General features: G+C 45.6%; 1 protein-coding gene across 7 annotated transcripts in view; it reads left to right on the forward strand.

Annotated features, from left to right (window-relative positions):
• The window catches only part of ACOT7 (acyl-CoA thioesterase 7), a 342,748-nt gene that overhangs the window by 176,563 nt on the left and 152,730 nt on the right, over positions 1 to 13,455 (forward strand). For all 7 annotated transcript variants that reach the window (XM_075328840.1, XM_075328837.1, XM_075328835.1 and 4 more), the window contains one exon: positions 8,252 to 8,343. In XM_075328840.1, the coding sequence (XP_075184955.1) occupies positions 8,252 to 8,343 (92 nt within the window). The remainder of the gene's footprint in view (positions 1 to 8,251; positions 8,344 to 13,455) is intronic.

Below are 13,455 nucleotides of genomic sequence, written 5' to 3' on the forward strand. Positions count from 1 at the left end.
GGTGTGTGTGAGTGGATGCGATCGGGTGTGTGTGAGTGGATGCGATCGGGTGTGTGTGAGTGGATGCGATCGGGTGTGTGAGTGTCGGCAGAGGAGCACGGCGTGCTGGAGGAGGCTGGGAGCAGAGAGGCTGATCATGGGGAAGGCTGGGAGGAGAGAGGCTGATGCTGGGGGAGGCTGGGACGAGGGAGGCTGATGCTGGTGGAGGCTGATGCTTGGGGAGGCTGGGAGCGGAAGGCTGATGCTGAGGGAGGCTGGGAGAGGGAGGCTGGGAGGAAGGAGGCTGGGAGGAGAGAGGCTGATCCTGGGGAAGGCTGGGAAGGGGAGGCTGATGCTGGGGGAGGCTGGAAGGAGAGAAGCTGGAAGGAGAGAGGCTGATGCTGGTGGAGGCTGATGCATGGGGAGGCTGATGCTGGGGGAGGCTGGAAGGAGAGAGGCTAATGCAGGTGGAGGCTGATGCTTGGGGAGGCTGATGCTGGGGGAGACTGGGAGGGGAAGGCTGATGCTGAGGGAGGCTGGGAGGAAGGAGGCTGGGAGGAGAGAGGCTGATCCTGGGGAAGGCTGGGAACGGGAGGCTGATGCTGAGGGAGGCTGGAAGGAGAGAGGCTGATGCTGGGGGAGGCTGGAAGGAGAGAGGCTGATGCTGGTGGAGGCTGATGCTTGGGGAGGCTGATGCTGGGGGAGACTGGGAGCGGAAGGCTGATGCTGAGGGAGGCTGGGAGAGGGAGGCTGGGAGGAAGGAGGCTGGGAGGAGAGAGGCTGATCCTGGGGAAGGCTGGGAAGGGGAGGCTGATGCTGGGGGAGGCTGGAAGGAGAGAGGCTGGAAGGAGAGAGGCTGATGCTGGTGGAGGCTGATGCATGGGGAGGCTGATGCTGGGGGAGACTGGGAGCAGAAGGCTGATGCTGAGGGAGGCTGTGAGGAAGGAGGCTGGGAGGAAGGAGGCTGGGAGGAGAGAGGCTGATCCTGGGAAGGCTGGGAAGGGGAGGCTGATGCTGAGGGAAGCTGGAAGGAGAGAGGCTGATGCTGGGGGAGGCTGGAAGGAGAGAGGCTGAGGCTGGGAGGAGAGAGGCTGATGCTGGGGAAGGCTGATGCTGAGGGAGGCTGGGAGGGGAAAGCTGATGCTGGGGAAGGCTGGGAGGACGGAGGCTGGGAGGAGAGAGGCTGATCCTGGGGAAGGCTGGGAGAGGGAGGCTGATGCTGGAGGAGGCTGGAAGGAGAGAGGCTGATGCTGGCGGAGGCTGATGCTGGGGAGGCTGGGAGAGGGAGGCTGATGCTGAGGGAGGCTGGGAGAGGTAGGCTGAGAGAAGAGAGGCTGATGCACACACACACACACACACACACACACACACACACGCGCGCGCACTGCACAACACACCACACACACACACACACTGGGAACCACAAACAACTGCCCTACACAGACACCCACACACACAGACAACGCTGCACACACACAACACCCAACACACAAACACCGCGGCACACACAAATATACGCACATACCGCACAACACACACATTGCTCAAAACATACCTCCCCCCAAAACACACCACACACACACAAACCGTGCAACACACACACAACGCTACAGACACACAGCGCTCCACAAACAACGCAACACACGCAACACACATACAACACCGCTCTCACCCCCCGTCACACCCAGACAACACCCAGAACATGTACAGCGCCTACACAAACACTTGGTAACTACAGACAACAACATCTCTCTCTATATATATATATATATAACAAAAATCATACATGAACTACACAATACGTAAATTCTAGAATACCCGATGCGTAGAATCGGGCCACCTTCTAGTACTTATATATACACATACAGTTAGGTCCAGAAATCTTTGGACAGTGACACAATTTTCGCGAGTTGGGCTCTGCATGCCACCACATTGGATTTGAAATGAAACCTCTACAACAGAATTCAAGTGCAGATTGTAACGTTTAATTTGAAGGTTTGAACAAAAATATCTGATAGATATTGTAGGAATTGTACACATTTCTTTACAAACACTCCACATTTTAGGAGGTCAAAAGTAATTTGACAAATAAACCAAACCCAAACAAAAAAATTTTATTTTTAATATTTTGTTGCGAATCCTTTGGAGACAATCACTGCCTTAAGTCTGGAACCCATGGACATCACCAAACGCTGGGTTTCCTCCTTCTTAATGCTTTGCCAGGCCTTTACAGCCGCAGCCTTCAGGTCTTGCTTGTTTGTGGGTCTTTCCGTCTTAAGTCTGGATTTGAGCAAGTGAAATGCATGCTCAATTGGGTTAAGATCTGGTGATTGACTTGGCCATTGCAGAATGTTCCACTTTTTTGCACTCATGAACTCCTGGGTAGCTTTGGCTGTATGCTTGGGGTCATTGTCCATCTGTACTATGAAGCGCCGTCCGATCAACTTTGCGGCATTTGGCTGAATCTGGGCTGAAAGTATATCCCGGTACACTTCAGAATTCATCCGGCTACTCTTGTCTGCTGTTATGTCATCAATAAACACAAGTGACCCAGTGCCATTGAAAGCCATGCATGCCCATGCCATCACGTTGCCTCCACCATGTTTTACAGAGGATGTGGTGTGCCTTGGATCATGTGCCGTTCCCTTTCTTCTCCAAACTTTTTTCTTCCCATCATTCTGGTACAGGTTGATCTTTGTCTCATCTGTCCATAGAATACTTTTCCAGAACTGAGCTGGCTTCATGAGGTGTTTTTCAGCAAATTTAACTCTGGCCTGTCTATTTTTGGAATTGATGAATGGTTTGCATCTAGATGTGAACCCTTTGTATTTACTTTCATGGAGTCTTCTCTTTACTGTTGACTTAGAGACAGATAGACCTACTTCACTGAGAGTGTTCTGGACTTCAGTTGATGTTGTGAACGGGTTCTTCTTCACCAAAGAAAGTATGCGGCGATCATCCACCACTGTTGTCATCCGTGGACGCCCAGGCTTTTTTGAGTTCCCAAGCTAACCAGTCAATTCCTTTTTTCTCAGAATGTACCCGACTGTTGATTTTGCTACTCCAAGCATGTCTGCTATCTCTCTGATGGATTTTTTCTTTTTTTTCAGCCTCAGGATGTTCTGCTTCACCTCAATTGAGAGTTCCTTAGACCGCATGTTGTCTGGTCACAGCAACAGCTTCCAAATGCAAAACCACACACCTGTAATCAACCCCAGACCTTTTAACTACTTCATTGATTACAGGTTAATGAGGGAGACGCCTTCAGAGTTAATTGCAGCCCTTAGAGTCCCTTGTCCAATTACTTTTGGTCCCTTGAAAAAGAGGAGGCTATGCATTACAGAGCTATGATTCCTAAACCCTTTCTCCGATTTGGATGTGAAAACTCTCATATTGCAGCTGGGAGTGTGCACTTTCAGCCCATATTATATATATAATTGTATTTCTGAACATGTTTTTGTAAACAGCTAAAATAACAAAACTTGTGTCACTGTCCAAATATTTCTGGACCTAACTGTATACTATACTTTTCTACGTAAATTTATTTCTAAAGGTGCTGTTGACATAAAATTCTCACCAGATGTCGGTAAGAACCCATCCATTCCACACATGCAAAGTAATCAAACCAAAGATGTCCATTAAATAATTTATGTGTAATAAGGAGAAATGACACAGGGAAAAAGTATTTAACACACAAAGAAAGAGAGCTACAAAAGCCATGGAAAGTCATGACACCAGCCGAAATCTATCAGTAATTAGAAAGCAATCCTGCCATTTAGTGAAAAATAATATCAGCTGGTTCAACTGATGGCCTACAAAAAAGTGTCTCATTACCAAAGTGCCACACAATAAACATCTAGTGATGAGTAAAACCAGTGAGCTGTCTCAAGACCTTTGTAAAACATACTGATGACATTGGTCACAGAACAATTTCTAAACTACTGAAGGTTCCAGTGAGCACATTTGGTGCCATAATCCGAAAGTGGAAAGAATATAATTTAACCATAAACTGTCCTCAACCAAGTGCTCTCTGCAAGATTCAGATAGAGGAGTGAAAATATCAGAAGGGTTGTCAAAGAGACAAGGACCAGCTGTGGAGAGCAATAGAAAGACCTAGATTCAGTAGTTTCAAAGTAAACAATAAGTAATACACTCGCCCTCCATGTCCTGTATGCACGCTCATCACGCACCACTCCATTGCTGAACACAAACTATATTCCAGGGCATTAAAAGTTTGCTCAACAACACTTAGATAAGCCTGTGAAATACTGGGAGAATATAGTCTGGTCAGATGAGACCAAAATTGAACTCTTTGGATGCCATAATACACACCATGTTTGGAGGCCAAAAGGAAAATCTCCCAAAAAATACCAATCCAACAGTAAAGTGTGGAGGTGGGAACATCATGGTGCGGGGCTATTTTTCAGCATTGGCACTGGCAAACTTCATATTATTGAAGGAAGAATGAATGGACAAATGTGCTGAGAAATTCTTGATAAAAATCTGCTGCCATCTACCAGGATGATGAAGATGAAACGAGGGTGGACATTTCAGCAAGACAATGATCCCAAACACACAGACAAGGAAACCTTCAATTGGTTTCAGAGAAAGAAGTAGAATGGCCGAGCCGACCACCGGAGCTGGTAGATGGCAGCAGATTTTTATAAAGAATTTTTCGGTACATTTGTCCATTCATCCTTCCGTCAATTATATGAAGCTTGCCTGTGCTGTATGCTGAAAAACAGCCCCACACCATGATGATTCCACCTCCAACCTTTACTGTAGGTATGGTGTTTTTGGAGTTACTAAGCTGCAGTGTTTGAAGAATTAAGTTCTGTTCTGTAGCCTCACCGTCTTATCAGACAGGACTAGTCTGGTGGAACATCTGTTCCCCTGGTCTAGTTCTGCTGCAGTTCTTCTAAGACTTGCCCCCTCCTTGGTATGATTGACAGCCTGCATAATGGTCCTATCATAGCAAGTAGTGTAAGCAGGTTGTCAATCATACCATGGGAGGCGTGATTAGAAGATCTGAGGCAGGTTTAGTCTGACAAGATGACGTCCGGTTGAACCTGTAATCCAACGCAGAGACGGGGCTGAGCAGGAGATAGCCAACGCTCGGCTCTGGAGTTGGGACAGGAAAGTAAAGGGTGCTTTACACGCTGCGACTGCTAGTGATGTTGCGAGTGATAGCACCCGCCCCCGTCATTGGTGCGATATGTGGTGATCGCTGCCGTAGCGCACATTAACGCTACGGCAGCGTCACACGCACATACCTGTTCTGCGACATCGCTGGAGACACCGAACAATCCCTCCTTTAAGGGGGAGGTGCGTTCGGCGTCCCAGCGACGTCACAAAACGGCTGTCCAATAGAAGAGGAGGGGAGGAGATGAGCGGCCGGAACATGCCGCCCACCTCCTTCTTTCCTTCCTCATTGCCGGTGTACGGAGGTAAGGAGATGTTCGTCGTTCCTGTGGTGTCACACACAGCGATGTGTGGTGCCGCAGGAACGACGAACAACCAACGGCATTCCCCACCAACGATATTATGAAAAGGAGCGACGTGTCAACGATCAACAATTTTTGGCGTTTTTGCGATCGTTGATCGTCGCTCCTTGGTGTCACACGCTGCGATGTCGCTAACGACGCCGGTTGTGCGTCACTAACGATGTGACCCCGACGATATATCGTTAGCGATGTAAAGCACCCTTACTAATGTTTCTATTAAGGGAACAAGGGCATACTTTTTTAGAAATTAATCTTAAATTAGAAAAGATTGCCATTATGTCTTGTGGCATGTTTGTTTGCTTTCTTTTTTTTTAAGGACGTGGAATAGGACAAGTGACATTGAACAGTTTCATTTGGTGTTGCAGCCTTCTCATCTATGACCAGTATTCCCATCACATACCCAATGTAACCAATGCAAAGAAGCAAGTTTATGATATGCTTTAATTCCTAGATTAATAGAGGACTTAATGAGCTCTTTTTATTACACTGTCAAGGGACATTCCTCCTTAATCTTAATTTATAATTGCATTTTAATTAAAACTTTAGCAAACCGTGCAGATTTAATGAATGTGACATCTAACACCCAGGGTGCAGTGCCCAGGTTACTGGAATTGCTGCAGCTTTTTAATGATACCCCAGAGGCTCAGGTTAGTAGTTGGTTTTCCAGAACAGAGCTGAACACAAGGGGATGTGTGCCTTATTCTGTTCTTACAGTACATATGATTATTGAATCAATATGTGTTACGGTATCTGTCATCCTGTTATCCAGTGTATTTGATAATCCGACAATCTGAAATATTAAATAATCTGGGACCAATCTGTATTTATTCATGTAGGAAATGTGTGTCCAGCTATAGACCCGGTCTGTCAGTATACTTATAGTATTGATCTGTATAAAAGGTTAAATCACTATAATATATAACCTTTGTATTATGCTCCGTAGCTGCATTCACAATTCTGCACACTTAAAAGCATAACATTTCCAGCATCTGTTGCTCATCTAATGTCTCTGCAGAAAGCGTATCCCCTTAATTAGCATTCTGGTAACTATCCCTCCGTACCATACATCCGATGTAGGAGGATTGCACTGGTACTTTGCAATGTAGGGGTGTAGCTGAGCTTTTAGAGGTTTGTGATAACAATCTAATTCACTGTTCCCAATGGCAAAATTATGAATGCAGCTCTGGAGTGTAATAGAGGATATCAGTACAAGCAGTGTAATCTATGTGCACAGTGACTCCACTAGCAGAATAATGAGTGCAGCTCTGGAGTATAATACAGGATGTAACTCAGGATCAGTACAGGATAAGTAATGTAATGTATGTACACAGTGACTGAACTAGCAGAATAGTGAGTACAGCTCTGGAGTATAATACAGGATGTAACTCAGGATCAGTACAGGAGAAGTAATGTAATGTATGTACACAGTGACTCCAATAGCAGAATAGTGAGTGCAGCTCTGGATTATAATACAAGATGTAACTCAGTATCAGTACAGGATCAGTAATGTAATGTATGTACACAGTGACTGCACCAGCAGAATAGTGAGTGCAGCTCTGGAGTATAATACAGGATGTAACTCAGGATCAGTACAGGATAAGTAATGTAATGTATGTACACAGTGACTGCACCAGCAGAATAGTGAGCGCAGCTCTGGAGCATAATACAGGATGTAACTCAGGATCAGTACAGAATAAGTAATGTAATGTATGTACACAGTGACTGCACCAGCAGAATAGTGAGTGCAGCTCTGGATTATAATACAGGATGTAACTCAGGATCAGCACAGGATAAGTAATGTAATGTATGTACACAGTGACTGCACCAGCAGAGTAGTGAGTGCAGCTCTGGAGCATAATACAGGAGGTAACTCAGGATCAGTGCAGGATAAGTAATGTATGTACACAGTGACTGCACCAGCAGAATAGTGAGTGCAGCTCTGGAGTATAATACAGGATGTAACTCAGGATCAGTACAGGATAAGTAATGTAATGTATGTACACAGTGACTGCACCAGCAGAATAGTGAGTGCAGCTCTGGAGCATAATACAGGATGTAACTCAGGATCAGTAGAGGATAAGTAATGTAATGTATGTACACAGTAACTCCACCAGCAGAGTAGTGAGTGCAGCTCTGGAGCATAATACAGGATGTAACTCAGGATCATTAGAGGATAAGTAATGTAATGTATGTACACAGTGACTCCACCAGCAGAATAGTGAGTGCAGCTCTGGAGTATAATACAGGATGTAACTCAGGATCAGTACAGGATAAGTAATGTAATGTATGTACACAGTGACTCCACCAGCAGAATAGTGAGTGCAGCTCTGGAGTATAATACAGGATGTAACTCAGGATCAGTACAGGATAAGTAATGTAAAACATATATGCACTGACTGCATTTATTATAGAAAATAATAAAAATATTATATTAGTAGACATTTCCTCTACAATCTTTAAAAAGAATTTCTGTTGTAGCTGGGCTATGTATTAAAAGTAATAGTGCACCTTCTTAAATGAGTTGTAAGAATATTAGAAGTCCCCTCCGTTATGTGATCGGTATAAATATACTCCTCCTGTGACCTTGATGTTTTATTGAACTGATTGGGGACTTGTAATAGTTTTCTAATTACTAGTAGCCTGGACTCTATCCTATACATAGATTCACAGATTGTCCTAAAATGTAATGTATTGTTGACTGTGTAAGATTACTTAGTCACCTACGATGCTATAATATATATTTTTTGTTATTATTTTATTTTCTGTAGGGGCAAAAAGAATGACCAACAGAGCGACCTTGTGGTATGTCCCACTTTCCTTGACAAATGTGGATAAAATCACCGAAGTTCCCCCAATTCAGGTAATTTTTAATCTTTTTCTCTAAACATGTTGTATTACTATGACCCCAACCATCTGATCAATTGCATTATAACTCATAGGTAAATATTGTATTATGCACTCTTGGTATGAGAAAACCTTCCCAAGCCTCTGCCTCCTGAGCTTGTTTCCTCGCCCTGCTCCTGCCTCTTTCGGTTGACTGATAGGTCCCGGATTGTGCAACGTCAGGCACCAGGCAAGGAAATCCGATAATGAGCTATCAATTAAGCTACAGAGGCTGGTACTGAGCGAGGAAATAACCTCAGGAGGCTGAGGATTAGGAAATGCTCTATCACACACCCAGCACTTAACGTCTTATTTGTAGGTTTCTTTATTTTATTATTATTATTATTAAATTTTTAATTGTTTTAATTATTATTATTATTTGTATTTTTCTAAGATATTGGTAAAATGTTATCATTAAAATTCCTATCTGTATTAAAAAAAAATTAACATTTTCACACTGGCTGGTGAAGCCAGTACAATAGTCCCCCCCCACCCACCCAATAAATGTACATGCTGATTAGCAGCAATAGATGAATGTAAATCCTATTATTAGTTTTGAAGCATCTATTGAGTGTGCACTAAGTTGATTGAAGGGAGGGGGAGCTGTGACACCAACTATTTTGGACAGTGGATATTGTGTTTTCAGCTGTATATAGAGGTGATACCTGTCTGTGAGGGTTATGAGACTTTTGAAAAGTCTTTTCTAAAGAATCGGAAGTATGAGTGAGCGTACAATAGCCTCAGTGGCAAGTGTGAAAACAGCAAAATTTCCATTATTTTTTTAAGACAGATTCTGATATGTAAAAAAAAAAATTAACCCTTACCAATATTTTTAAAAATATACTTAGCACAAAGACCTGATTTATAGAATATCATCACTTTCTGATGATGGATTCCGTTTAATGTAGTGCTTCTAAACTCTTCATGTAAATCTGCATTTTATGCATTTTATACAGTGCCTTATATAATATGACAATCCACCCCACAGTGCCCTATGTAATATGCTGGTCCACCCCACAGTTCCCTGTGTAATATGATAATCCGCCCCTCAGTGCCTTAAGTAATATGATAATCTGCCCCACAGTGCCCTATGTAATATGCTGGTCCACCCCACAGTGCCCTATGTAATATGATAATCCGCCCCACAGTGCCCTATGTAATATGATTATCCGCCCCACAGTGCCCTATGTAATATGCTGGTCCACCCCACAGTTCCCTGTATATTATGATAATGCGCCCCACAGTGCCCTATGTAATATGATAATCTGCCCCACAGTGCCCTATGTAATATGCTGGTCCACCCCACAGTTCCCTGTATAATGTGATAATCCGCCCCACAGTGCCCTATGTAATATGATTATCCGCCCCACAGTGCCCTATGTAATATGATGGTCCACCCCACAGTTCCCTGTATAATGTGATAATCCGCCCCACAGTGCCCTATGTAATATGATGGTCCACCCCACAGTTCCCTGTATATTATGATAATGCGCCCCACAGTGCCCTATGTAATATGATGCTCCACCCCACAGTTCCCTGTATATTATGATAATGCGCCCCACAGTGCCCTATGTAATATGATTATCCGCCCCACAGTGCCCTATGTAATATGATGGTCCACCCCACAGTTCCCTGTATAATGTGATAATCCGCCCCACAGTGCCCTATGTAATATGATTATCCGCCCCACAGTGCCCTATGTAATATGATGGTCCACCCCACAGTTACCTGTATAATGTGATAATCCGCCCCACAGTGCCCTATGTAATATGATGGTCCACCCCACAGTTCCCTGTATATTATGATAATCCGCCCCACAGTCCCCTATGTAATATGATGGTCCACCCCACAGTTCCCTGTATATTATGATAATCCGCCCCACAGTGCCCTATGTAATATGATTATCCGCCCCACAGTGCCCTATGTAATATGATGGTCCACCCCACAGTTCCCTGTATAATGTGATAATCCGCCCCACAGTGCCCTATGTAATATGATGGTCCACCCCACAGTGCCCTATGTAATATGATAATCCGCCCCACAGTGCCCTATGTAATATGATGGTCCACCCCACTGTTTTTCAGAGAAATTGTATAAGTAATAGGTAAGAGATTAACAAGTGTTGTGACAGAAATTACCTACTTATTAAAAATTTCTTTATTTATATGCATTAAAAAACCAAACAAAAACATAAACCAAATGTGGACTAAAATTTCTTAGGTAGCATGAAAGATACCATGAGCCCAATTTGAAAACTCTGAGATCTCTGAGTGCCAAAACAGATAAATCGTCAGATTAGGAGGCAAAACAAGGGGGAGGGGGGGAGGGGTTCCCTTTCCTCTCACCCTAATTCAATATATCACTGCCTGCCCATGGAGTACATCCTAATGTAAACGATGCCCCCATTCCTCGGCGGCTCTCCCTTATCTGACCCTCACTCTTTTCGTGTTAGGTCACTTGGGTCTCAAGAGAAAAATATTTACCACTGGGGGCTCATAGATAATATATGAACAACCAGGGCCGGATTATAGGCGGGGCAGACGGGGCTCCCGCCCAGGGGCCCCCACCACAAGAGCTTCTGAGGGGGCCCCCACCACCATCAGTGTGGGCGCCATTTTATTAATGTCGCAGTGTGGTTCAGGACCGCACTGTACCTTTAAAGAATTTCAATCCCGGCCGTCACTTTTCTGCAGACACGCCCACTGCACGCTCTGTGGGCTGCGTCTGCTAGGATGACGTCACCGCGCACCTGTTGCTGCTTCTAAGTTCCTGCCGTAGAGGAGCTTGTGGGAGGACCGGAGGTCTCAGTGGATCCCGGTAAGTATGATGTTATTAATCATGGTGCCGGCCGGGCAGGAGGCTGCAGTGAGGAGGGAGCAGGACGCCGCTGATAACTCCAGACCGGTTCCATAGTGTCAGCGGCAGCTCTGCCCGGGATCATTGTGAGTTATTGCAGGAGTGTGCTCTGCAGCAGATCAGGTCGGGCTGTCAGTGCCGGGTCATCGGCTGCAGCCTCATCTCTCCCTTGCAATAACTCACACTGATCTCCAGCACAGACAGCACTACACAGAATCCTGCACTGATCACATCTGAGCCTGCAGCACACATTACACTATATGGCCCATATTACATTTAGAATATGTTACATCCTGTCCTGTAGGCCCAGGTGTGATCAGTGCAGGGGATTGTATATCTGTGTACATGGTATACCGCATCCAGTGTACAGAGCAGTGTGATATACTGTGTACACACATCAGATGGTATATAATAATGTGTATATTGTATAACATCTGGTGTCTGTATCACAGTAAACCCGGTCAAATGCCGGGGGGCCCACTCGTGGTGGCAGGAGTGGCGTAGCGCTAGTAAGGGGGGCCCGGTGCCCGCGCTGCCTCCCCCCGCCGAGGATCGCGCTTTCAATTGTATCGGCATCGCAGCTGCCGATACAATTGAGAGCAATGATGAGATGGAGCGGCGCGCTCTCTCTCATGATTCTCGCTGTGTCTGTCGGCATTCTGACAGCTCTGCAGCAGAGCGTGGTGACGTGATCACTGCGCGCCTGCTGAGAGGTCAGAGAAAGCGACAGCAGTGGACACGCTGAGGAGACCGGAGCAGCGGGGGAACGAGGAGAAGTGAGTATGTACAATCACTGTGGCCAGACGACCATGGGGGTGCATTAAATGATATGGGGGCTGTATACTACATGAGGGTGCCTAATGCTATCTGGTTCTGCACTGTGCTATATATGGACTGTATACTACATGAAGGTGCCTAATGCTATCTGGTTCTGCACTGTGCTATATAGGGGCTGTACACTATATGAGGATGCCTAATGCTATCTGGGTCTGCTTTTTGCTATATACGGGCTGTATACTACGTGAGGATGCCTAATGCTATCTGGCTCTGCACTGTGCTATATAGGGGCTGTATACTACGTGAGGATGCCTAATGCTATCTGGCTCTGCACTGTGCTATATAGGGGCTGTGAACTACGTGAGTGTCTAATGCTATCTGGCTCTGCACTGTGCTATATAGGGGCTGTGTACTATGGGAAGGTGCTTAATATTATTTGGTCTGCTCTGTGCTATATAGGGGCTGTGTACTATGTGAGGATGCCTAATGCTATCTGGGTCTGCACTGTGCTATATAGGGGCTGTGTACTACATGAGGGTGCCTAATGCTATATATGGGTGTGCATTGTACTATATGGGGGGCTGCATAGTGCCATATGGGGGCTGCATAGTGCCATATGGGGGCTGCATAGTGCCATATGGGGGCTGCATAGTGCCATATGGGGGCTGCATAGTGCCATATGGGGGCTGCATAATGCCATATGGGGGCTGCATAATGCCATATGGGGGCTGCATAGTGCCATATGGGGGCTGCATAGTGCTACATGGGGGCTGCATAATACTATATGGAGGACTATGGGAGCTTCATAACACTATATGGAGGAATATGGGGGCTGCATAATACTATACCCCCAGAGTTGTATGTCCTCTACACCACAGAGCTGTATATCCCCAGAGCTGCATGTCATCCCCCCACCTCAGAGCTCTTTGTCCCCCCCACCTCAGAGCCACTGCCCCCCTCTAGAGCTGTATGCCCCCCATTGCTATGTACCCCTTTCCTCAGTAATATGGATGTCCCCAGTAATGTGTATGTCCCCAGCCTCTCTTGTGATGTATATACAGCAGTGTTAGTGTTCTCTGTGCGGCCATGTCTGTTAGTGTCAGCCACCAATCAGCGTGGCACAGACACGTGCCCAGGAGGAGCTGGATGGAGACAAGCGGGGAGGTGAATGAGGCTGTTGCTGGCTTCCCAATATTAAAAATTAGATAAAAATATAAAAATTTGTCTGTGTGTGCATGTGTGATGCGTATCTATGTGTCATCTATGTATGTCGGTGTGTATGACTGTGTCTAGATTTATGTCTGTTTATATGTGTTTTTGTGAATTTGTCTTTAAATATATACTGTATGTGTACGTATGCCTGTATGTGTATGTACAGTATCTGTGCATGTCTATGTGTGGATGGGGCCCACTGAGACTTTTTCGCCCAGGACCTACAAAAACATGGAGCCGGCCC

The sequence above is a fragment of the Anomaloglossus baeobatrachus genome, chromosome 11 (genome assembly GCF_048569485.1).
Source record: "Anomaloglossus baeobatrachus isolate aAnoBae1 chromosome 11, aAnoBae1.hap1, whole genome shotgun sequence".
In the NCBI taxonomy this organism is placed as follows: Eukaryota; Metazoa; Chordata; class Amphibia; order Anura; family Aromobatidae; genus Anomaloglossus; species Anomaloglossus baeobatrachus.